Here is a 25,161-nt window from a genome sequence, read left to right as displayed (position 1 = left end):
ATGTTATTGTTGAAGTACAATGCACTAGCGGCCTGCTTATAAAGGTTCTGGATGATTGTTTTTATTTATATTGTACTTTTCCATTGTTGCCATGAGTGCCCCATGCCAGATTCTGTTGAAATCTTTCTTTAAATCAGCAAAGACATGAAAAAGATTCTGTTGGTGTAGAAGGTATTTCTTGTAGAGGTTAAGGATTTGTTCTGTTATGCTGCAGCCCTGTATAAAACCCACTTGCACTTCTGATATAATTTTGTATGCAATCGGTTTTAGACAGTTTAGTATAATTTTTAACAGGAAATTGCTGGGGTGGCTTGTTAGGCTGATGCTGTGGTATTTTTGACAGAGTTGCAAATCACCTTACTTTAACTTTAAGAAAAAGATAATTAATTTCTAATAGGAAACATTAAGCTCTTAGACTTTTTTTTTAAATACCCAGATAATTAGTTTAAATTCTGAACTAAACATATATTCTCATTTTGTTAGTGTTCTGTGGTTCAACTCTGCCATATTTAAAAAAATAGTTTTTATATAGATACATGGCTTATTATTTTACATATTATAATATATAAATAGTAATTTTAAGAAACTAGAAATCATAAAAACTAATGTGAAATAATTAATAAATGTATATGTCCTAATATTTTTTCTATTTTCCTTATGCTCTCTTATGTCTGTCATTAGATTACCTGTATAAGAAAAAAATTTTGTAACTTCATTCTGACTAAACATTTCTTGCCGGATCATTATGAAATCTAATGTAAAAAAAAAGCATAAAAGCACTATATTAATAATTTTATCTGAAAATAATTAGCCAAAAACATTTCTTTTAAAATAAGCTGTTTTTTTTTTTTTCAGGTGATCATGATGACACATTAGTAAATAAAAATAATGACAGTAGTAATCAAATAAGTACAAGCAATATTGATGAGAATATAACTGACAAGAATGATTCTAATGATGATCAAGATTCAATTGTCAGTGATGACATTGATAAATGGGAAAATTTGTAAGTATTTTGTAAAGTATTATATTATTATTAAGATTGTTTCTTGGGAGCTTTTAATTTTATTTTTTTTTCCTGTAATTTGCACAAGAGTTATGTATATTTTATTTCTCCATGTAGCATTTAAGAAACATTAAAAGTGTATAGTTCTATTATCTAAAATTATTTTTTTATACAAAACAACAACAACAAAACAGCTAATTCTTTTCCAAAACATGCTTCAAAAGTTTATATAGTGTTATAGTATATATACATAGCCTGTTTATGCTTCAAATTTTTTTTATTGTGATTGCTAAGTTATTCAGTGAAATAAAAAAAAAATTTTAGACAAAAAATGTGGGGCTGCTATTATTATGAGCAGCATTTCATATTATCTGCAGATCAATATGTCATCAGGAAGAAAATGAAACAACACCAAGCAATCATTTGAAACCTTTTAAAGATCTAACTGTTGCTAAGAGTGGACAAAAACTGGACAAACAAAATAAGTTATCACCTAAACAAATAATATTCACAAACCCAGGTGAGTATTTTATTAAAATTCATCTACATTCAGGCAGTTCTGCTTAATCTTGCCTTATAAGGATGTGATTAATAGTAGGAGTAGATTACACAAACATGCCCAATGTTATAAGACTGGACATTCAATGCATATCATCATGATATCAGCTCTTGTTAGGTTGTTTTCTAGGACTGATTTTTTTTTGACTATTAAATTACTACTTTATATTGCTCCTTCATTGTCCAAGATGATTACCCGGCAGATTTCGGCTGATCTCCTTGCCTCCTATCTTGAAACTCTGACACTCATGGTGCCATGAGGAGCAATTGAGAGCTAGCTTTTCCTAGCCGTGAATGTCAATCTCACACTTTTTTGAGCTCTTAAGTGTGTCGTTGTAACACTTGTGTTGACCCTCCTGAGAGCACTTACCTGCACACAGCTCTTCATTTGGAGAGACAATTTTCAGGCAAATGGACTACATGCTCTGTTCCACCCATCCTAATTGGAACCTTTTTGTTGTGGTGTGGATACTGTTCATCTGTGACAGCTGTAAGATTTAAACTTCTGTCAATTGGTCAGTTTTATAGATACACTGAGCTGTCTCCATAACTATACTTGTTCTTGAAGTATGCCAAAGGCAATAGTAGCACGTGCCACATGTAAATCTACCTCATCATCTAGGTTGGCATTTACTTACATGGTATTTCCCTAATAGACAAACTTTTTTACATTTGCTAATTTTTGGTAATCTATGAGAATGTCTGGTTCTGTGACTTTTTACTTGGAGGAGGTTGGTACAGCATTTATGTTTTTTTATATATTGATGGTGAGGTCAACATTTTTGCAAGCCTCGGCAAAGACAAACAAGCTCTTTTGATGATCCTCTTCATTTGAGGCATTTAGGGCACAGCCATCTGACAATGGTGGAGAGTGTTTAAGCTCTTGGCTTTGAAACCTGGGGTCCTGCGTGAAGACTCAGATTTTGAATTTCTGGATTTTTAGTCCACCCAACTCTAATGGGTACCTGACTTAAGTTAGGGAAAGTAAAAGCAGTTAGTCATTGTCTGTGCATAGATTATATTATTCTAGCACCAATTCTTGTTAGGTGCACAATTTTTTAACACACCTTCTTTGTTGCATTGCTGTTAAGCTTATGGAGTTTTATTGTTATTATACTGATGTTACATTTCTTTGAGGTTCGTCTGTGTACCCTGTTTAGGATGAGTATCTAAGGCATTACTGCATCTTGCAGTTGTTTCGCTGCCATACTGTATTAGATTAGACCTTTCAATTTGTCTTTCGTACTTCTCTTCAGGGAGTTAGTGATGGGATTGTAAACATAGTCTACACTAGAGTCAGCAGTGAGCCATTGTTGTGCGTTTGTTGTGTAGATGCCAAATACGTACTAATATGTTGTTTTAGTATTATGGAACCGCAATGTGCAAACAAAATTTCTACCATACGGAACTCCTGCCTAAAGCCACATTGACTCGCCATAATTAGGCCAGCTTCTAGTTAATGTTGTAGTCTATTTAGTAGCACCTAGCCAGATCACTTTGGGGGTGATTCTTGATGGGTAGTTAAGTGTTCAGCTCAGTGAACAAGTATTTCCTCCTTTTCTAAAAGAAGTTTGTTTCCATCTGCACTGAATATAGGAGATAGCCCATTGGGTTGTGTACCATACACTACTTTGATTAACTTAAAGAGCATTTTTTAGTTGTTTGTGTCTGCATATGTCTGGATTTCCTCCACTTTTTTGCTGAACTATGACTCTTTCATGAGTCTAAGATTTCACTGAACCTCTCTTTAGGTATGATTGTAGAGATCTATGTAAAAAGTGTAGGCTTTTATTTCAGTATTTAATTTGTTGATAAGCTCTTGCTACATGTCTGGGTTTTTAAGCTTACCACATCTAGGCATTTTGCATGTTTGCTTTCCTAGGGCTGCCTAGGTGGTAATATGCACATTTTCAGCTTAGATAATATTAGATGATGATCAGTCCAGCAGTCTGCTGTGCATACAGCTTTTGTGGCTTTGAACATCCTGCCTGCCTGTCTGTCTGAGACCAAATGCTTAGAAATAGTGATACAAGCTATTGGTCACTGATATGACATCTTGTCAGACGTTGTCTTTAGATCTAACTTCTCTGGCTTTTGACTATTTCATCAAACTATTGCTTCAAGTGATTATGTTAAACAACCTTGCAGAGTAAGAGGATCATGCTTGTTGATTGCACCAAAGCAAATATTATGCTTATGTAATAGTATTGTGTTTTGGATTGGTTCCATACAAATCTGATTAATCTGTGTTTCAAATAAGTGGATTCAAGTATACTTGAGATAGTTTAAATATTGCCTATAGAAAAATTAGTTTAATGGGTCTATACAGTTTATGACCGTCTTGTAAAATAATAATAATAATTCATTTTTATAAGAAATAAATACTTGCTTTTTTTCATAAATGTTAAACAATATATTTCCAAAATGAAAAAAATTTCAGAATTTTCCACAAAAGAGATGAGCAGTACTGAGTTGGAAACAGATGTTAAAAATTCAAATTTTAGCAATAAAAAAGTGATTTCAGGTATCAATGTAATATTTTTATAAAATTTAAAAAATTTAAATTTATAAAATATAAAATTTAAAAAAAAAAGTCAATATTTAGGCTCTTTTTTTGTTTACAGAAATTCAAATCATAATTTAGAGTTCAAGGTGTATATTTTCTATGTCTTTTAGCTTGATACATTGAATTAACTGTTTTATACAGATCCACGTAAATTAAAAAGGGAAGCAAAGAAAAGGAAAAGTAATTATAAAGCTACAAAAGTGAATAAAAGTTGTGTACAGGGACTTGATTCATCTTCAGATTCAGAAAATGGCAACTGCAGTGAACCAGAGGAAAAAGGTTTTTTTTACACTTTCAGAACATTTATATTTTTCTGCTGATTCGATTTTGTTTTCTTTCAAACTAATCATTTTTTAAATTTTAATATATGAAACTGACAAAACATTAAGACAATTTAATGATTAATGGATTTCAATGCATCTCTATATATTATTAAAACTTTTATTACTTTTAAAATTCTATTTAAAGGTAGAAACATCTTTTTAATATCATTTAATTCCATTGAGGTTGTGCACACTATTAGATATGTAGATCTATTTTCAATTGGTTTATTTGAAATCTCTATTAATGATCATTTATAATTAATTTTATTTAACAGTGATGGGAATTTTCCGAAAATTTCTTCTGATCCGATTTTCTAGAAAAAAATTCAAAATTTTCCCGACATTTTTTTTATGAAAAAAAAATCTGATTTTATTATTTTTCCATTTTCGGAAGAATACGAAATAAGATTTTTTATTTGTTTTGAACATGCGCACATTTGGTCTTTTGACACAGTTATAAGTTCTATTTTTTTTTTAAATCTCGTGTTACCATATTGTCTTATAAGTTTAGATCTCGGTCTAGACTAGAGTGGTTTCAATCAGTCTAGATAGATATATTCTAGATAAGATATCTAGTTTCTTTAATTTGAATACTGATGATGTAGAGCTTTTGAAAAGTTCAGAAAAGTATTAGTATCAGAGTCTCAGTAAAGTCAGTAAATCAGTCTCAGAGTATCATGATGCCCGGCCGCTATGCGCTATTAAATTTTACTCTCTTGATACGATGTGTGCAGTAAAGCAGTGCAGTGTAATTATTATATAATAGTAAGTAAAGTAAAGTTTCCCTTTCAGACCTTGTGGTCTATACGACATTACTTAAAGAAAATATTAAATAAAATGATTCTACATAATTAAAAAAGATTCAGCAACATCTTTTGCACCTAATAATTTTATTTTTCAACCCATAATGTAAACTGTTATAGTGATAAAGTCATTTTTGTAAACATTTAATGAATGTAGATGTCTAAATGTCATGGAATGGGAGTGCAAATATTTTTAAAAATTATTTTAATGTTATGTTGTGTTTTATTGTTATTATTGGTGAAAAAAAGTCTCAAACATTGTTTTCATTTATTAAAGTATCTAAATTTGGCAGCAGGGTTCTAGGTACTTTTCAGTTGGCTTTATTAATTCAAATATTTTCTTCCCTCTAGGAACATGGGTGCAGTGCAGTAACAGTGAATGTCACAAGTGGAGATATTTACAGGATATTGAAGATCCATTGCATGTGCCAGAGAAATGGGAATGCAAGATGAATTCTGGTATTCATTTTTGCTAAATATTATGCTCTAATATTTGATCAATTCATTTTATTATTATTTATTTTATTATGGTTTCTAATTTTATTATGCTTTTGTATTATCCATTATTTAAATTTTAAATAGATATAGAGCACAACGCCTGTGATTTGCCAGAAGTTCATTATGATGAAAGTGAGCATATCTTTACTAAATATACCCTTGGATCAATTGTTTGGGTCAAAATGGATGGCTATCCATGGTATGCATTTTGTTACTATGAAGTTACATGTATTTGAAAAACATTATTTACTTTGGAATTTTCATTTAATATAAGAAAATGTCAAAATATTATCTACAAATAATCATAGGTGGCCAGCAATGATAGACAATGATCCTGATTATCAAGTATACTTTGAAATACCAACAGAAGACAGTATGATTCCTGTAAGTATATCAAAATAATTTTCTTTTTAAAATCCTTATGATTAAATAAAAATTAATTGATTTTACATACATTTTTTTTCATAATTTCTACAAAAGCAATAACTAATGTTTGCTAACTTTCAGATCAGCAGTGTAATACTAATAAATTTAGGGTTAAATTAAGCTATATGGTTAAATAAAACCTTCTGTTTAATTATTTGAAAAAAAAATAGAACAAATGATAGGTATAGTTTCACAATTTGACTTAACATATGAGTTGACTTATTGTATTTCTGTGCTTGCCTATGCTAAATATGTTAGTCAATGTTTTTTTTTTTACATGTATAACTACATACTCATCAGAAAATGTTATTATCAGAGTACCAGTATTACAAAACAAACAAAATTTGCTTTCAACAAATATATTATTAGATTTTTATTTCAACTGTATTAGAAATGTTCAGTAATCACATATATATTTTTGTTTACTTCTGTCATATTTAAGTTTTATAGAGTTAAAAAATCACTAATTCATAATAAATTTCTTTCTTTAATAGAGTAATTTTCATGTTACTTTTTTTGGTAATTCTGCAACAAGAGCATGGATTAAACCTGCTTGCATTACCCCATATTTTATTAATGAACCTAAATTAAAGGTAATTTATCTCTAATCTTCTCAAAGAGTGTCTTTTCTTTCATTTGATTATGCTAGAAATAGTTGCTCTATAGTTTATTTTAACTTTCATTGTTTATTTATCCTAGAATTTTTTGCTCTATTAGATAGTAGAATTCTATGTGTATTGATGTGTTAACATGAAAAATAAAAATTTTAATTATAAGGACTTTATTTCCTGAGGAACCAATTAGAAATTTGTAATGTCATTCTCCATACAATCAAAACGTTTGAAGAGTTAGATAAATTTAAAACGTATAAACAGTTGTTTGTTTTCCATTTTAGCCTTCAGTTCGACATAAAAAAGAAGTTATTGCTGCAATAAGATTAGCAGATTGTGCTCTAGATATGACTCTTAAGGTACATAATTTGATAAATTGTAGTTCAATAAACGTTCGTATAAGTAAAAAAAATCTTCGTATAAGTAAAAAAAAATCTAACAAACATTACATTTCTTTCAATAAACACTTTAAAAATTTTTTAATGTATTTTTATCTATAGTAGTTTAATTAATCCGGACATTACATGAATTCGGACACTCGCTGTTTTTGTGGTCATTAAATCTTTATTTTAATATTTAGTATGAAACAAGCGCGCTGTATAATGTGCTTGTTCATTCTCCAATGATTCTAACCTAATTTCCTTCCATTTAGCTGTCTTTTTATGTAAGAAAAACGAATTTCAAATGTGTAAGTCAGGTTTTTTTTTTTTCCTATGTTATCAGGATGACTTTACCTCTTCCTATATTTTTTTTGTTTGGCTATGTCTATGTTAATGAGCCATACAATATTTATTCTGTTTTTGGAGCTGATTTATTTGATTCATAAGCCAAGTTGTTTGATTCCATACAAAAAAAAATTAATAGGGTGTTTGAATTAAATTACGATTTTCTTACCAAAATTTATTTCAGACAGACAGTTTTGGACATCATTATATTTGTTTGTTTGTTGTTGTTTTTTTTATAGAGAATAAATGAACAAATGTTTGGATTGAGCTTGATACATTGAATGAAGTTAAATGCCTGGATCTAGACCTACTAGATAGATCTAGATTTAGAGAGAGAATATAGAGGATTCAGCTATTTAGGCAAGAATGGCTATCCTAACCTGTACTATACTACAAAAGATCATCTGTATTAGAAGTTTATTAAATTGATAAACAAAAAACACAAACATTCAACACACATCTAATCATGCAAACATAAAATTAGTCTAAAAGTCTGTGTAGAAGTCACTATCCCAGTGACCTAATTTTGGTAGAATAAGTGAGTTCATATTTTTATTTTTTGTGTTCGTATTTATGCATAATTTAAAACATCTTAATGATTTCATGTGAGGGGCTATGCCTGGGGATCTTAAAATTTAGTTAATGTTAATATAGAATTAAAATCTTGAGTTTATTGATGCCTAAATATAGAGACTCTGAAATAAATTATGGTGTCCAGAATCAAATAATGTGGGTCGAATTTGTCTGAATTAAATGAAAACACATGGCCTCTTTGACCTTAAATATAATAACAAATATAGGTTAGGGGTACAAATATAAGTATTCAGGCTTATTCTCCTTAAACTAAAGATTTTGATACTTCATTTTCTTTTCTATGTTGAACCATTGTCAAATAATTCGCTGTCAAAGTCAAACTTTGAAATTTTGGCCTATAGGTGTCAGAATACTACTCTATGTCTCAAGATAATTAACAAAGAAAATGACTTGCACACTTTTTTTAAAAACCATCCCCTTTTCCATTGGATCAAAACTAAGAGATGCATTTTACACACTAAATGACTTGAGATTTTGATTAAAGGGAAGAGGATTTAGGCAACAAGTCAACCTTGCTCTCTCACCCTAAAGCCCATCCTTTTCTGCAAGCAAGATTTTGTCAAGACGATTTTGAGTGCTGTGGATGCCATGTACTTCCTATGTGTCTTTTCCTGCTCTTAAACACTCCACAGTGATGTGCTAGTGATTGCCTTTTTGTTTTTTTAGTTATGCCAGGATGACATATCGAACAGTCTGTCAAGTCCAGACTTGACATGCTAGGTTTGACAAAACCATAATGTCTACTGCTTGGTACTTCCACCTTGTTTAGCTGGCCTGTCAAAACTGTATGTGAGTGTGGCCGCTGTGCATGTTAAAGCCACTTGTAAATGTTTCATTTACATATTGAAGAATGTGACTGATATAATGAATATTATTACATTCATTTTGTAGGACGCTTGTAGGCATATCATTAGTATACAGCATTACAGTCTGGAGACTAGACTAACAACAATTACAGGAACTATTTTATATTTGTTTACATAAAATAAATCCAACTTCCATGAAGATTATAGATGAATATAATTTATACAGATCACTTTTATTTACAAATATATATATTTATATACTTTGTTAACTTTCTAACTTCACTTGTAATATGGTCATATCACTAAGTTCACTACTTGACTTCACATCTTTTATTAACTCATTAAAGACTAACATATTTGTTACATGACTTCCACTTGTCCAGAAAACGAACTCACTTCAACTGACTAGAAAATTACTTTAATTCATGTCATTTCACTAACTGACTAAAATCTCAATCTCTCATAAGACCTTACTTCCGATCATACCTAACTCATGTTCACTTTTTACACTTTCACGCCCTGTATTCACAAAATTTAGCAAGGTACAATAGAGTACAATTTAGCCTGTGACACTACTGAGAATGACAGGTGTGAGTTATATGCCCAATCAAGATACCCCCTGGAGAGGATATGAATGCCTGACCACTAGAGGAGCTATACCTCCAAGATATTTCATAATTTAAAAAAAAAAGTAAACTTCAGCTGTTATTTCCTCCGTATTAGAGTTTTTGATGTACTAGTAGTTGCAAAGTTAGTTTGGTTGTTTTTTTTTTCTTTGCTAAGGTATTGATATAATATCTCGTCCGGATGTGGCAGGTTCATTCATCAATGTGTTTTTTTTTAACTCTGAGATGGTTGTTGAAGCTTTGTTGATGACATTTTCTCTTTCGAGCAAGTTATTGTATATTTATATAAGTTTTGTATTGTTATTGTGTAAGAGTATACTATTCTTACGGATTCCATGTTTTTTTGGCTTTCTTCGATAGAGCTTCAAGGTCTTAACAATGAAAATTAACCATTAATAGTAATTAACATATTAGGTCTTATGAAAACACTTGATTACAATAATTTATATTACCTGCATTTTTTTTACTTTAAAAACATAGCAAAAAAGTTCTTTCTTTTTTTTTTTTATTTCAGGAACGTTTAGATAAATACGGATTTGTTTCAAACTTTACTAAGAAATCCAAAATTCTTAAAAATTGTGTGTAATTGTATTTATGCTGCTTTGCATTCCTTTCACTTATAATTATGTTTAATTTCTTTTTCTTTTTATACTTTAATACTGTTGTTCTGTTTTTTTTTTCATATTTTATAACTGTTCCCCAATCAGAATAAAATCAGGCGAATTAAAGACTTAAAAGAAATTAGAACTGTGATTTAAATCTAATAAAATCTGGTGATAAAATAAAAGACTTTAATAAAATAATTAGGAGCATTAGCTGTGATGTTTTCATCTGCTGTCACTTAAAATATAAATTGTTTTTATTGCAGTAATTTTTTTTTAAAGTTCCTTTTTCAAAATCTAATTGATTTTTTTATTTCTTTTTTTTAAAGTTTTAAAAAATCTATATATAGTTTGTCCATCATGGTTCGATGACTTACTTAACTTAATTCTGCGTACTCTCAGGGGAGCATAGGGCCATAACCACACCTCTTCACTGAACTTGGTTCCGAGCAGCTTTCTTCATTTGCTCCCATGTCTTGGTTCGATGATGACCATTTTTGTCACCAGGAGGCTCAGGGCTTTGCACTGGGGTTTTGTGCCTCCTCATATGGCTGGTGAGACCTATGTGAGCCTGAAATGTTTAGCTGCTTTTTTTCTCTAATGCATTTCATGCCAGTGCTATTTTCTTGTCCTCTGTGCACCAATTTTCATAGTGCGACACCATTATGCTCTATCATGTGCTTCCATCTGGCAGGTGGCAGGGTCAATGCTGAAGGCTTTCAGAGAAGCTTTGAGGGTGTCCCTGAAGCGTTTTCTTTGTCCACCTTGTGAGTGCTTCCCTCCCCTTAATTGGCCATACAGGAGTCATTTAGGGATGCAGAAGTCTTCCATTCTGCAGATGTGGCCTGCCATTCACAGCTGGGACTGCATCAGGATTGTGTCGATGCTTTGCATGCCTGCTTTTCAAAGGACTTCAGTATTGGATATTTTTATTGCCATTTAACATTCAGTATTTTTCTGAGACAGATCATGTAGAAGTGTTTTTCTTTGTACTCACTCTAGATTCTATCTGTCTGTCTGTCGGGTACAAATTTTGAACATGTTATTTCTCGGATCAAGTTGAAACTTTACACAAAACATGAATGAAAAAAAAATTCACAAATTATTCAATTAATTATTAATTAATTATGTTGTTTGATATAAAAAAAAGGAAGTAAATTTAACATCATAGAGAGATATAGTTGTAAATGTGGAGTTCTTTCTTGTAGATAACCTTTGTTGTTGTTTTTTTAAAGTATTTTTATATTTCGCATGTTGTTATTATGTTGAAAAAAAGTATTTGTCATTTTTGTTAAGGAAAAATGTTTATAACTAAACACTATAATAATGTGTTTTTTAAATTGGTATGATTTTTTAATTCCTGAAGAAAAAAAAAACTTAACCACTATTTCTTTCTTTCCCTTATTAAAGCTTTATCTAATTCAATGCTGAAGTGTTCCAAAGTTAATAAGAAGATAAAAGATAACAACACTACACTGCCTACTTGCCAGACTGAAAATCTTAATATGAAGAATAAAGATATTACTAACTTAAACTTAACTGATAAATCAATGAAAGGTAAGTTAAATTTTAAAATTAAAGATGTAATTGTGTTAAAAAATATAAATCAGTTTTAATTGCTAACTGAATTAATTTGGAATATTAACTGAATTTTTTCCAGTTGTTTCCGAAGACAAAAACTCTAGTAAGGCTGTCAAACTTGAGGAGAAAGCTGGAGTGCAATCAACTATCAGTAACATATCTCAGCAAGAGGAAATTCATCCCAAAGAATCTAAAATGCAAGATATTGTTAAACTTCAGCCTGTAGCAAAAGATGAAAAAAAAGATTCAAGTAGTGATAATTCAAATAGTAAAATATTAAATATTTCTGTTCAAAATGAATCAAACACAAGTAAAAAGGATTCCAAGAAAAACAATATTCCGACATTGCAAATAGAAGCTAAAATGAGTAAATTTACACAGGAATTTCTCCCAGTAAAAGAATTCAATGAAAAAATACAACTTACAGCTAGTCAAAAAAGTACAAAGAAAAAAAGTAAATTAATGACAACTAATAATCATAGCCAACAAAGCTTAACTGATGCTAAAAAAGAATTGAAAAAAACAAAGAACAAAAATAATCTGTCTTCACTAAAACCTGTGAAAATGTTACAAAGTACAGCTGCAAATTTAGAAAACTATTCTGATGACAAAGATAAAGAACATATATGCTCACATAAAAAAGAAGACATTTCAGATCATTATTTGAACAACTCTGAACAAGATCAGCATATTGAAGATCAAGAAATCAACAAAATGAAAAGTGGCAAACCAAAAAAGTTTAAGTCAAAAAATGGTAATCATTGTAAATCTGCTGAGAAAATAAAACAAGAAACAATAAGTAATAACATGATTTCAACAGAACAAGCTTCAGTAGCTGCTACTAAAACTAATATAAAACATAAAAATAATGCTGCTATTAAAGCTGTGGTTACCAAGAAACTGAAAAAGACAAATGAAAAGAGTAACACTGATTTAAGTTTATCTAAACCTATTTGTGAAATTAAGCCCAAGAAGAAGAAAAATTCATTTTCTGTTCCTGTTCCAAAAAATAATGTATTAGTAGAGAAATCTTTGTTAGTTGAAATCCCTTCTACTAATGATATTAGGTCAGTAACAAAGTTTGAGGATGATTCTCATATGGTGCCAGACGTAAACATGTCACTTGTTGGTAATGATTTAACCAATGAAGATGAACTGGATCTCAAAATTGATTTGGAAGAAACTTTTGTAAAAACTACAGAGAAAAATGAGAATAAAATTTTGGGAAATAATGATCTATTAAATTTAAACTGCCTGCCTCTTGATAACAAAAAGATTTTAAGTGACGATGAAAGCAGTGATTTTATGTTAGATATAGAAACTGAAAATACAGCTTTTTCTGGAGCATTAGATGAAGTACATGGAAAATTTGGTGGTCGATGTTTTGAGCATGGATCAGATTCAGATCCTTTAGAATTGATTGAAGATTGATAGTAGTATAAGGATTCTTTAAATTTTTGCTTTCTTAAAGTCATTTAATTTTATCTTTTTTTTTTATAATTTCCTCAATTTAGAATGTTAACTGTTTAATTTTCTCCATTTAGAATGTTAATTGTGTAAGTAAGGGTACTTAGTTCACTATTGTAAATGTTAAGAGGACACACATGATTACAGTAGATTTTCCTTTGCAACATCTTGTCATAACATAACCTTACCTTTAAAAACTCTGAATTTAAACCTTCTTCATTTATTATTACAGTTAATTTATTGGTCTAGTTATTGTAAGTGTGTGCAATGTAAAAAAAAATAATTTATTTGCAAAAATCATGTAAATAATTAAATGTATTGATTAATAGTGAATAATGTAATGTTCTTTTTGTCATGTTAATGTTATAGAATAAATTATATTGTATTCAGCAATATAAAATACAATGTGCTAGTACAGAGGCATCAGATCTAGTGTAACCTTTAAAAAAAATCCAGAATGCTAATGCACTAAAAGAATTCAAAATATTTTGCTGATTAATAATTTTTATTTTATTTTAACAGCACCAATGAAGTAACATTGTTACCCAAATTATGATTTTTACCAATAAAATCTTATACACATTACTTTGTTTCACTTGCTTACATGTCTTTATGCAGCTAACTTTAAACCTGCATTTCACAAAGTCACTGCTACTGTTTATTTATAAAATGTATAAGGTTCAAAGCAACAGATGTGAAATAATTAATTAAATATTTTTGTTGCCTCCATTAAGTGAAAAGCTGCCTTTAGTTTTGTGTTGTCTTGTCAGTCTTAATTGCCTGTATTCAGACTGAATGTAATTACAGGCAAATCATGTTTTAAATGTACATTTTATATGAATAAAAAATCTGTGGTTAAGGAGAATTAATAGTTCATTGGTTTATTTTTTACATTAAGAATTACTACTACTAATGCTTAATTATACTACAATATAATGGATCACTTGTAAACAAATTCATGTCAAAAATTAATAGCTCTGTTGTAATTTTCTCTGCATGTTTATCATGCTAAAAAATATCAATTTACCAAAAAACATCCAAAAGGGCCACTCAGTGTTTGTGTCAAAGCAAACACCTTTTTGCTATATTGTTTTATATTACATAAGATATAGGATTCAACCGTAATTGTCAACCAAAATTTGAGATTAGAACCATGCATTCTCAAAAAAAAATTGCATAATTTATTATCATTTTATTGCATATAGAACCATAAGAGATGACTGAAAATTTGTTAGTGGTCTACTACATCTACATTTAATAATAATAAGTGTTATATCTCTTATATTTCTTTAGAAATTGTTATTGACAACACTTCAATTGGGTTGCCAATATTCCTGTCCAACAATATCAATGAGCACATATTGATTGTGCACCTCTTACAAGTTGCTTTCTCAGTAATAAGGGTAACCAATCTCCTTTAGGCTTTTTTTTTAAATACAGCTAAAGCCAGAATACCTTGAATTTGCAAACTACCTGCATTCCAGAACATGCACTATTTATTATTCTCATTTATTTCATTAGATAAGCCATAAGTTTGCATTAATTTTAATTTGTCATATCATATCTAATGCCAAATTTGAATTGAAGGTTCTATAAAAGTATATTATACTGGTACGTTAATTTTTACAGATAGAAATATTTATCTTTGTAAAGGTCTTAGGAAAATATTGTGAAAAAATCCTTTTCTAAATAATAATGATCTTAATGTGTTAAAAGACTTAAATTAAAAAAAACAACATTGAATTAAAACAAATATAAATAAATCATGCAAATATATTTTATTTTTTACAGGACTCGTATAACAATTACTTTTAATGTATTTGCAATCTCTTTACATCTAAGCACATAAACAAGCATATATCCATGTTGCAAGCCTTAGTCTTAACGATAACATCATAAACTGCAGATAATAGATATTAAATTAGGTAAACAAAAATTACTGTCATCAAGAATTTTCTTGAACAGTTTCAACTGCATCTTCATCTGCATGTAAAGAAACTGTTTGATCTTCTTCACCATTGTAATGTGCCTCCTTTTAATAAAAAAAGAAATAAGAATTACCATTGAACAAAAAAATTAAAGTATCTTATTTCAGCTCATTAAAAAAAAAAAAAAAAAGCAAATGAATTTCAAAATGGGTAAAAAAAATAATAGAAAAATTCTGAGAGGAAAAAAAAAAAAGGTACACAACACTGTCGCGTAGTTTAGACAAGTGTCTTTTGCTTTGTCCCAACTCTGTTTTTTTTCTTCTCTACTTGTATTACTTGAACAGGGCGAGAGTGCCTAGTATTTTTGTTTTGAATTGTTTTTGCTAGGTCCGATGACATTTATTGGTCATTCGTTGTCCTGAGACAGTTCACCATCTGAATTTGGTTGAAACAGACGGTGTGTTAGTCCGTAAAAGATTATTAGTCTGTACTAGTTTCTTGGACTTATATTATTCAGTAGGATTTTTGGACCCCTGTTAAGGGTGAGTTACTTCGTTGTGATATCTCTTATTGTATGTTATATGAGGTTGTCACTGTTTCTTGTTTTGGAATAGAGGTTGAATTTTGTGTTATTTCGTTATAGGGTGCCAGTGTTGGAGTTGATGTACTGAGCTCGAGTCTATGCCAGTGTGGGCGTCGCTTGTCGTCTCAGAAATATATATACATTACAGTCTTCAGTGTCATTGTCAGATTGGTGATCATCAACGGCGTTGAGTGTCAGAGCAGTTACACATCAGTTGGTATCAGCTGAGGTCTAACTTTATTATTGCAGAGGTTGGCAGTTTTTGTGATGCCAGTCAGTCAGCGTCTGGTGGACTATGAAACCAGTGTGACAAGTTGATAGCAGTAGCAAGGTGCTTATGTGAATTATTGAATAATATCTATTTATATATGTTATATATATATATATTATCAACTCATCATTCTATCATTCTCATTGTACATATACATCTATCTACAATTAAATTATTTTTTTTTGTTATTTAAACCATTCACATAGTTGGTTACTCTATGTACGACTTGTGTTTGTCAGGTTGAACCTCGGGACCTTAATAGTGTACAGCTATTTAACAACACAAATGATTCCTGAACCTGACAAACACTAGTGTTACCTATACTTACTTGACTGATATTTGATGCTGAAGGACGTGATTCACCAGTATCACATGTTGATGAAGATAACTTGACAGCTTCAGAATATGATTTCAAATTTGTGGAGCCTGACTCGGTCTGAGATTGAATTGGTGGGACTTGTGATTGCACTCTTTGCCATGAGGGGAGAATGGGAGATGTTGATGGTGCAGGTGGAAATTGGTTTCTGAAAATCAAACCATGCATAAAAATTGTATGGTGAAACAAGATCTATATAATAAAAAAACTATTGGGTGGATACCTCAAACTGATTCTTAACAAGAATGTACAAGCAATACAACTTTAAATCTTAAAAAAAGTGCTAAGTTAATACAACTTCCATAACATTTGTGTGGAAACACAAACTCAAAATCGGCCCCCGAAGTGGTCCACCCAGGTAGGCTTCAATATTTTCAGAAAGAACATCCGAATGAAATTATATCAAAGACAAATGAGAGAGAAGAATGGACAAAGAAGGTTGACAGATCTTTTGTAGTGCCCCAACGGTCCAGCAGATCAAAGGATAGTTGCAAATGAATGCTAAGTTAAATGTGAACCTGGCCTAACTAGTTCCCCTTTCAGACCTTGTTGTCTATAGAGCAGTTGATGTAAAGATATCTATTTTTGTGGCCTATGGTTAACGAGGGTGTCATGTAGCCAGCACAACGACCAACCGCCTTTACTTTTCCCCAACTAATGTCAGGTACCAATTAAAGCTGGGTGGACTCAGAGGCTCCCAAAGATTCCGACATGGCCTAACTTAAGTGTTATAATTAATGTAATTGTTTTGAAAAGGCTCAATCTCTTATTCAAATCCTCAAAAAAAAAAAAAAAAAAAAAAAAAATTTCCACTTAATAAATAATCGTTCAATTAAATGCAGTTTACAAGATTACTATTCGTTTTAAATTAGGTCTAGTTATAATGCATACGAAATAGCATTTTTAAACAATACAAATTTAAAGCTAAAGGAATTGGCGGATTAGGTTACAAAAACTTCTCATTGCCAAAAATCTAGGCCTTCATTGAAACTATTCAAGTAATGCAAAAGTTAAATTTAAAATCAAATGAATTTGCTGAGTCTGAAAAATTAAATATACCTGTTTAATAGTAGTCCCTTAAGAGATGCAATGTCTGACTTTAATTCTGAGATACCTTTTTGTTCTCCATAAGTCACTTGAGACTGAAAAATATAATTTTGTACACAATCAGAAAAATATAAATGCCATTTACATCAGGAATCATATAATAAAAATAATAATAATATTTTTTTTATCCCTAAGGAAATTTGTCTAACAATTTGTGCATACACGAAACAAAACATTATAACTATAAAAAAACAAAATGTACATTCACACCAGATTCACTCATCATTTGTAACTAATGAAAATTTAAAAGATTTGGATGTACATTTTTTTTCAAGATTAAAATTTGTTTATCATACAACATTTCTTCATTTTATATAAACCCCACATTCAACATTTTGGTAATTTTTTCTTTTTATTAGATTCTTTTTATTTTTATTAAATTCTTTTTATTCCCCTAAATTATACAATATTTTAGACCTTATTCTAGATTATTTATTTTATTTAAAATCTCAATATCTTTTTTTTTTTTTTTTTTTTTTTTTGTAAAAAAAAAAATGAATGTCATAGGAAATTATATTTTTTCAAATAGTTAAGAATATAAGAATTCTAACCTGTTTCTGCTGTGTATTCAAAGAGGCCTGGATAGTTAACAATGTTTTATTTACTTCAGCCAAGGATTCTGCAACACATTTGTGATTTTCTAAAATGCGACTTTCTAACCTTTCCAGTCTCTTTTCTTGGATAGATTTACCCAGCAACCAAGGACGTAAATACTTCTGTCAATGTAAAAAAATAAAAATCTAAATAATATTGATTATTTGGATAATATTGATTATGCAGTGAAAAAATATTGGAATGCAGCTCTAAATTATTCTAAAAAATCTAAGAAAGGCAACTCAACAAGGTGTGTTTATTTACAGGACATCACTAACACACAATAAGAATATCTGCATTCTTCAGATACTATACTTAGGCTGAACTCCCTTGTCTTTCTACTAAAAATACATTCATCTCAACAGTACACAAATTATAGCACATTCTGCACTAACTTGGATGGCAGTGTGCTAGGAAGGATTATAACACTATTTTTAAGCTTGAAATAAAATTTAACTTAAATTAAAAAATTGTGATTCTATTTTAAGGGTTTGGATTTTATACATGTGAATAAAGTTTGTTGAAAAATATTTGGTTTAAGTGGAAGAATTGTATGGGTCTAAATGAACAATTTTGTACAGCAGGACTATGCACAGCATTAAGTTCATTTTTATTTATTACCAATGTTGGTATAGCTTGCTTAATAATTCTCAGCTGAATTGGAATAAACACTTTGAACATATTGTACACTTGTAATTAAAAAATATAATTAACTCACATGAAATAACTGATAGACTGCATAAGAAATACTAGCAACAACCACAGTGGTCAAAGTAAGATCTCGAGCTTTGACCCATGCAGACTGAGGTGGAACTACAAAAAAAAAATGAATTAAAAATCGAAATGAAAAAAAAATCTTTGATTAGCCTAAAATTATTAACCGATATTTCCTAATAAATGAATAAAATATTTTACATATAGAATGTCATCACATTTTTCTCCTACTATATTAGTACATCATCTTTAGCTAGGATAGTTTTTTTTGTTGATAAAATGTAATGTATCTATATAGTTACAGATGTTTTGCTTGTTTACTGATTACTTGATTCACAAACTATCAAAAAATGATTGTGTGTAGAAGTGTGGGTGTATTCTTGTGCTATACAATGAGTCCAACATAAACATAGATAAATACAAAGTTATATTAAAATGACCCGCAATACAATGAGTCCAACATCAACATAGTTCAATACAAAGTTATATTAAAATGACCAAGTCCACATGGATAAACAGTTGCAAGAAACTTTTAACACAGAACGGGAACAGTCTAGTCTCTGTTACTTCAAAAAAGAAAATGAATACGTCTTTCGCCCCATGCATTTAGACATGCATATTAACCAATGACCTAAATTCTGCTAAGTCACTGGTTTTCCTGGCTAGCTCAGACAACCCATTCCATGCTCTAATAGCACTAGGGAAGAAGGAGCATTTGTACAAATTTGTCCTAGCCTATGGAACGAGGAATGTGCCTTTATCTTTGTGTCTTTCTGAGTATACGATAAGTAATAAGATGTTTTTTTGCTGTGAAAGCCCTACACTAACTGTCTACTGTAACCAAATATCAATTAAAATTTCAATATCTTTAATGTTATGTTCAAAGACCATCTTTTATGGTGCCCTAATAAAAATAATAAAAATGTTTTTTGTACAGAGTGCAAAACTAAAAAACAAATGTAGCACAGAGCCTATATACTTGTAAACAATTTAGTAATGTGTAAGACAATATGAAAATGGAATAATTAGCACAAATGAAAAACTGAATAAGATTAAAAATAACTTAAATCCTGCTATTATAGTTGAAGAAGGTGATTAGCTCATGTAAATGCCATTTTTATTAATCACAAAATTCATCTTTAAATAGGTGTATAATGACAAGGCCTAAAGCTATGAATGAGCTATGTTTATTATAAGCTAATGGTTAATTTTAATGTAAAATAATAAAACATTAATTGGTAGTGATTCAGCATTTCATAGTGTAGCTAGTGCTTACTCTTATGTATAGTTCTTTGAGACATTGGTAAGCATTATGAGTTATTAGATTATGATTAAAGCTCATCATAGTTGAAAAAAAAAATTAAAACTCTGTTTTTTTTCCAAGGAGCTATTTAGGATCACCACTGAAATGGTAGGTAGAGCGAATTAAGAATCTCTGAGCTTTCTAACTCTTTTAATAATTTCTTCATTAGCAAAATTGAGCAGATAAGAAATGACTTGCCACCCTTAAGGCTTTTCATTCCAGCTTAACCCCTCTCCAATCTTTAAAAATTCTCCTTTTTGCAAGTTTAAGTGTGTCTCTGAAGAATATGTCAAAAGATGGTAAATAAGTCACGTGAACTTGAGTCCATTTCAACTTCCTTGCTTCTTGAATGTTAAGATAAGCTTATACCCACAATTACTAAGATTATGAAATCTTCACTGACTTCAAGCATTGTACCACAGAAACTAAAGCATGCACTTGTCAGGCCTTTACTAAAAGCTTCTGGGAAGCATTGTGTTTTATTTAAATTCCTTTCCATCTGGAATGGCCCTGTCTCTGGAAAAATTTCAACCTGAATACAATAAGTGTGGAGACAACAGTGGTCAGTTTACTAAATGACCTACTTGGCAACTCTGATTTAGGCAACATATCAATCCTTGCCATGCTGGACTTGTCTGCAGCTTTTGATATACTAGAACAACAATTTATGATGGCCAGATTCTCTGTTACTTTTGATTTAGATCCTATCTGACTGAACTCACCTAAAGTGTTGTGGTTAATGGTAGAGTATCAAAAAGCATACTCTTAAAGTAAAGAGTGCTGCATGGATCAGTTCTAGGCCCAGTACTGTTTACAATATATACATACTCACTAAGGGTTGTCATACAGCCTACCTACATTATATACCACTTTTTTGCAGATGACTCACAATGGTACTATTCCTCTGTTCCATCAGATCCTTGCAGCATCTGGCAACAAAAATCATTGGAACCGTAGCAAGGATGAGCAACTGAGCTCAAGATGAATGAAGATAAGATAGAAGCAATTAAGATAGGCACTTGAAACAACATGACAAAAGTAGAGAATACAGATTTCCGATTCATCAAAAACTGCCAGTTTCCTTTTGTCCACATAGTTCGCAATCTTGGAGTTTTCATTGACTGTCTATCTGTAGCTGAGCAGATTAGGCCAGAACTGACCATATTTGACAACAGAGTTAACAACAAAACAAGCAGGCATTCATACTCTCCCGCCTTGACTACTACAATGCTGTGCTAGCAGGTATACACCCTTTGACAAAATCGCTAAGTTGCAGCTAATTCAAAACAATGCTGGGTGAATAGTCCTAATAAAAAAACAAGATGTGATTCTGCTACTGCTCTCTTGCGTACACTCCAGTGACTGCAAGAATCAACTACAAGGTGGCCACACTTTGTCATCAGTGCATCTACAACAAAGAAATGCCCTTGTACCTTATAGAACTGATCACTTCATATGTCCTTCAGAGAGCTTTGCATTTTGTGGACTCAATGCTTTTAGTCGAGCCACGTTTGTCCCTCAAAAGTTACTGTTTGCAGTCTTTTTCAATGTATGGACCAAAGGTTTGGAACTCGCTCTGCATTGTTCCTAGAGAAACAACATACTTCACTACATTCAAGAAGACCTATCTGTTCAAATTTTTTTTAGATTAGTATGTCATTTTAACTCTTGTGTTTGTTTATGTCTGTTATGTTACTAGAGCACCTTGAGTCTATATTATGTTTGTTTTTATAAGCAATTATAAATTAAATTATTATTATTACTAAGAGGATGTTTTGGATGTAGGAGTAAGGACTAGTCTAATAATTTGTTAATACTAGGTTATGGTTTTTGTGGAGAATTGAATTTGAAGATGTTTTAAATGATCTAATGAACCCCTGATTTCAGTTGTCTCCAAGGTGAGCTTTGCATTATCAATCCAATATTCTCTCTCTAAGACCAACTTAACTCTTTTGGTCAATAACTTACTAGAAACAATCATTTTTGGAGGTTCAGTATTCACAGACTGATAGCCTGGAGGCCCAACACCTGTAGATGCTACCATGTTTTCTGTTTCTACAACTCCTGACTTCTGAACAGCTATGTTTATTTCATCTGGTGTTAGTCCTAAAATAAAAATATAAAAATCTATTACATAATGAATAGCATAACAAAAGTCAAAATTTAACTACATTAGTTTATCTAATGTAAACAGTTTGCATGTTTAAATTTCTTACCAAACAAATAAGTACTTGGTATGAGCAATATTTGATACAAATATTGTTCTGTTTTATTTCCCCAGTGTTTCATGTTTGTTGATAAAAATTTTAAGATGATATTTACATTCTATTTTACATTTCATTTTAAATTATTTTAAAAGTTACATAATATTTAATAACTAGGTCAGTAACCAGCTTTAAATCTGACTGAACTAGTCAGAACAAAGTCTATATCAAAAAAGTGTTTTCTAATAATCCCAGCTTTCACTGGTTGAAAATATCTTGTCCACTTGCCATTTTCATACTAGCATAACAAACATGGACAAGCTTTTGATTTTATTTTCCTAATATTGAAGACTCAAGTTTTCTATTGAATTTTCTCTCAAGGCATGATTTTTTTCCCCCACAGCATTTCACTGTTTTTGAGTACAACAACTTTAATTTCAGTTAGAGAATGATGAAATTCTTAATGTCATTACCCAGTAAAACTTTTGTCTTCCTTCCCAAAAGCATATTCAAGTTTTAAAATAATTTTTTTCATGTCTTTTAGTAGAAGTATGATACAAATAAATATCTTTAGCTACTCATTCACATTATCACTCTTAGAAAAAAGTAAACTTTACTTCAGCTCCAATGAACTAGAAAGTTTGCTTAACTAACTTAGAAAAAAATTTTTTTTTTTTTCATTCATTTAATTCTCCATTAGTATTATTACACTCTTCATCAATAAAAAAAAAAGTGAACCTTTTTTTTCCAGAAATGCCTTTTTCTGGTAAAGTGGACTAGACATAACTTTAGGGTTCTGAAGGAACTTTACAGCTGTGTTAATCTGAAACAGGAGTACACATAATTATTTTCAAAAAAACAACATTAGCCCAATTGATCATTCCCAAAACCATATTATTATTAGTACAAAAAAAATATTGTATAACTCTCATTTTAAATAAACTTATAATACGTACAAGATTTTCTCTAGGCCCTTCAGCAGGGGCAAGTATTTGCTTGTCACTGTCACCATTTAAAGGATTGTTGTCAGAATCTTGATCCATTTGACTAAGTTTATGGTACTTAGTAGATCACTAAAAAAAAATATAAAAAAGTGTATTAACAAATGGGGTTGTTCCAGATTTCTGACCTACTTTAACCTAAGTCATGTGGTGGTTGAACAACGAAGAGGAGAATGGCCATATCTTCCTATATTTCCATTGCTGTTGCTCTTCTATTTTTAAAAGATTTTACATTCACAAACAGTTTAAAATATACAGAGTACATCAACGAAGTTCATGAATGTTCAAATAACTATACAAATGTTTTAATAAAGGGCCAAGAACTGTTTAAGGGTGGGTTTATCAGTGATATTTCTTTTGTAGTCCATGACAAGCGTCAACACATTGCAGATGATACATTGACATACAGAAGTTGTTCTTTACAAACATTCTTGCAAGATTTAAAAAAAAGGCTTGGTTTAAACTACACAAACATATATATATATATATATGCATATTAGATGAAACATTTTTATACGGTTATTTTCATAAACTTTAGCTATTTTTTAAAGTTATGTATTTCATATACTGGTAGTTCCTGATACATTATGCACATTGATGACAGTAAGAATTATTAAAATGTGTGTTTGATACATCATGTATTATTAAGTTCTTAAAGTTCTTGCATTTTAAAGAAATTCAATGAGTTACTTTATACCAAATGTTATAGTAAAGTTTAAAAAATGCTTAGACAAAATAGATCCATTTTACTTAGTAACCAACAATGAAAAGGCGGGATAAGACACATTTGGCCTGTGTAAGGTTAGATCTAGATTTATCCTTGACTATAAGATGTGTTATTTGTTCGCTAGACAACTCAAGCCTATTATGCACAGGGAAAAACACATGGCAGTCTTTTCATCTTTTATAGCAACTAGTCGACATATCAACTACATACTATCTGTTTTAGTTAAAACTATTAAAAAAATGGATCTCAAGTTTCTCCTGTTATTAACAAATAATAGTTTGGCGCTAATGAATAAATTAAAACCATTATATTGACTTAAAACGCTTCAGATTCCCACTATAAACTAACTGAAACTAAGCACGGCGTGCGATGTAAGCACAACCACCATGTGACTCTGAAGAAATCCGGAACAACCCCATTGTTGACTGTTCTCATGTTAAATGAACTGATAAAGTGTGTTTATGAATGACTGTGTATCTGCAGTGTGGGAGCTAGTTAGTTGACAGTAGAGTGCTGATATATATATCTACAGGGAATGGTTTAAACAACATAGGTCTAGTTTTAAGACTAAGTAGTTATAACTTTGTAGTTAAACAGATAATCTGTGAAATTCTTCATTAGCCTCTGTTTAAAAATAAAGTTATTTTACCCAACATGTGTTATCTAAATTGACAAGTGATTATTTATCTATATCAAGTATATCTAGATAATTAGATTAATTATTATTTTATTATAATTAAAATATCTTGAATCTTGATAATTGATTATCTTGTCAAATCTTGATACTAGAACTAGAGAGTAGAGTGAGAGTCAGTTGACAGAGTTGTGAGTTCTACTCTAGTCACTCTAGAGTGTAGACCTACTTAGCTACTACTACTAGTCTAGTACTACTACTACTACTCTAGGCTAGAGTCGGCTAGAGTCACAAGTCACAGACTAGAGTGACTTGAGGACGATCTAGATTAGGATCTAAAAATTTTAATGTAAAGTTGGTGGGACTTCGAATTAGATCCTCGATCTAGATTAATTTGTAGAACTAGAATCTAGATACAGACAAATAATCTACTGTAGAGACCTTTGGACAGATTTGGAGTCAATATAATTTTTTACGCTTTATTAACTGCTCTTCTGAAGGGGCGGTAATTATAAAAAATAAAACTC

General features: G+C 30.5%; 2 protein-coding genes across 7 annotated transcripts in view; one reads left to right on the top strand and one right to left on the bottom strand.

Annotated features, from left to right (window-relative positions):
* Nucleotides 1-14,057, top strand: part of LOC106067594 (putative autophagy-related protein 11) — a 30,001-nt gene extending 15,944 nt beyond the window's left edge. For 3 of the 5 annotated variants that reach the window (XM_056009228.1, XM_056009226.1, XM_056009227.1), the window contains exons 6-17: nucleotides 856-1,006; nucleotides 1,384-1,526; nucleotides 4,005-4,088; nucleotides 4,272-4,409; nucleotides 5,608-5,715; nucleotides 5,839-5,953; nucleotides 6,063-6,138; nucleotides 6,675-6,773; nucleotides 7,076-7,150; nucleotides 10,057-10,120; nucleotides 11,555-11,701; nucleotides 11,805-14,057. In XM_056009228.1, coding sequence (XP_055865203.1) covers nucleotides 856-1,006; nucleotides 1,384-1,526; nucleotides 4,005-4,088; nucleotides 4,272-4,409; nucleotides 5,608-5,715; nucleotides 5,839-5,953; nucleotides 6,063-6,138; nucleotides 6,675-6,773; nucleotides 7,076-7,150; nucleotides 10,057-10,120; nucleotides 11,555-11,701; nucleotides 11,805-13,156 — 2,552 coding nt within the window. In that variant the 3' untranslated portion in view covers nucleotides 13,157-14,057. The remainder of the gene's footprint in view (nucleotides 1-855; nucleotides 1,007-1,383; nucleotides 1,527-4,004; nucleotides 4,089-4,271; nucleotides 4,410-5,607; nucleotides 5,716-5,838; nucleotides 5,954-6,062; nucleotides 6,139-6,674; nucleotides 6,774-7,075; nucleotides 7,151-10,056; nucleotides 10,121-11,554; nucleotides 11,702-11,804) is intronic. The other 2 variants (XM_056009231.1, XM_056009229.1) reach the window with 2 other exon arrangements.
* Nucleotides 14,058-14,953: 896 nt separating this feature from the next.
* On the bottom strand, nucleotides 14,954-25,159 carry LOC106067595 (peroxisomal membrane protein PEX14-like). 2 transcript variants are annotated; one of them, XM_013226792.2, is made up of 9 exons: nucleotides 25,076-25,159; nucleotides 23,229-23,345; nucleotides 23,011-23,095; nucleotides 22,037-22,174; nucleotides 18,770-18,864; nucleotides 18,009-18,173; nucleotides 17,410-17,492; nucleotides 16,303-16,498; nucleotides 14,954-15,224 (listed from the first exon to the last, which is right to left on the bottom strand). In XM_013226792.2, exons 2-9 carry the CDS (start codon nucleotides 23,313-23,315, stop codon nucleotides 15,138-15,140), a joined length of 936 nt encoding a protein of 311 aa, XP_013082246.2. In that variant the 5' UTR covers nucleotides 23,316-23,345; nucleotides 25,076-25,159; the 3' UTR covers nucleotides 14,954-15,137. The 2 variants fall into 2 exon arrangements, with proteins under 2 accessions (XP_013082246.2, XP_055865207.1); XM_056009232.1 differs by lacking the exon at nucleotides 25,076-25,159 and adding an exon at nucleotides 24,905-25,059 and having other exon boundaries at nucleotides 23,229-23,348.
* Between the last annotated feature and the right edge of the window lie 2 nt (nucleotides 25,160-25,161).

This window comes from Biomphalaria glabrata, chromosome 13 (genome assembly GCF_947242115.1).
Source record: "Biomphalaria glabrata chromosome 13, xgBioGlab47.1, whole genome shotgun sequence".
NCBI classification, from domain to species: Eukaryota; Metazoa; Mollusca; class Gastropoda; family Planorbidae; genus Biomphalaria; species Biomphalaria glabrata.
This window is presented reverse-complemented; position numbering and strand designations above follow the sequence as displayed.

What these genes read in the sequence shown, in the direction of transcription:
- LOC106067595 (XM_013226792.2), bottom strand. Translation starts at nt 23,315, where the DNA reads ATGGATCAAGATTCTGACAACAATCCTTTAAATGGTGACAGTGACAAG. An exon ending in GGCATTTCTGGAAAAAAAAG is followed by an intron (nt 22,175 to 23,010) that starts GTTCACTTTTTT and finishes TTTTTATTTTAG; the next exon opens with GACTAACACCAGATGAAATA. An exon ending in TGAATACACAGCAGAAACAG is followed by an intron (nt 17,493 to 18,008) that starts GTTAGAATTCTT and finishes TATATTTTTCAG; the next exon opens with TCTCAAGTGACTTATGGAGA.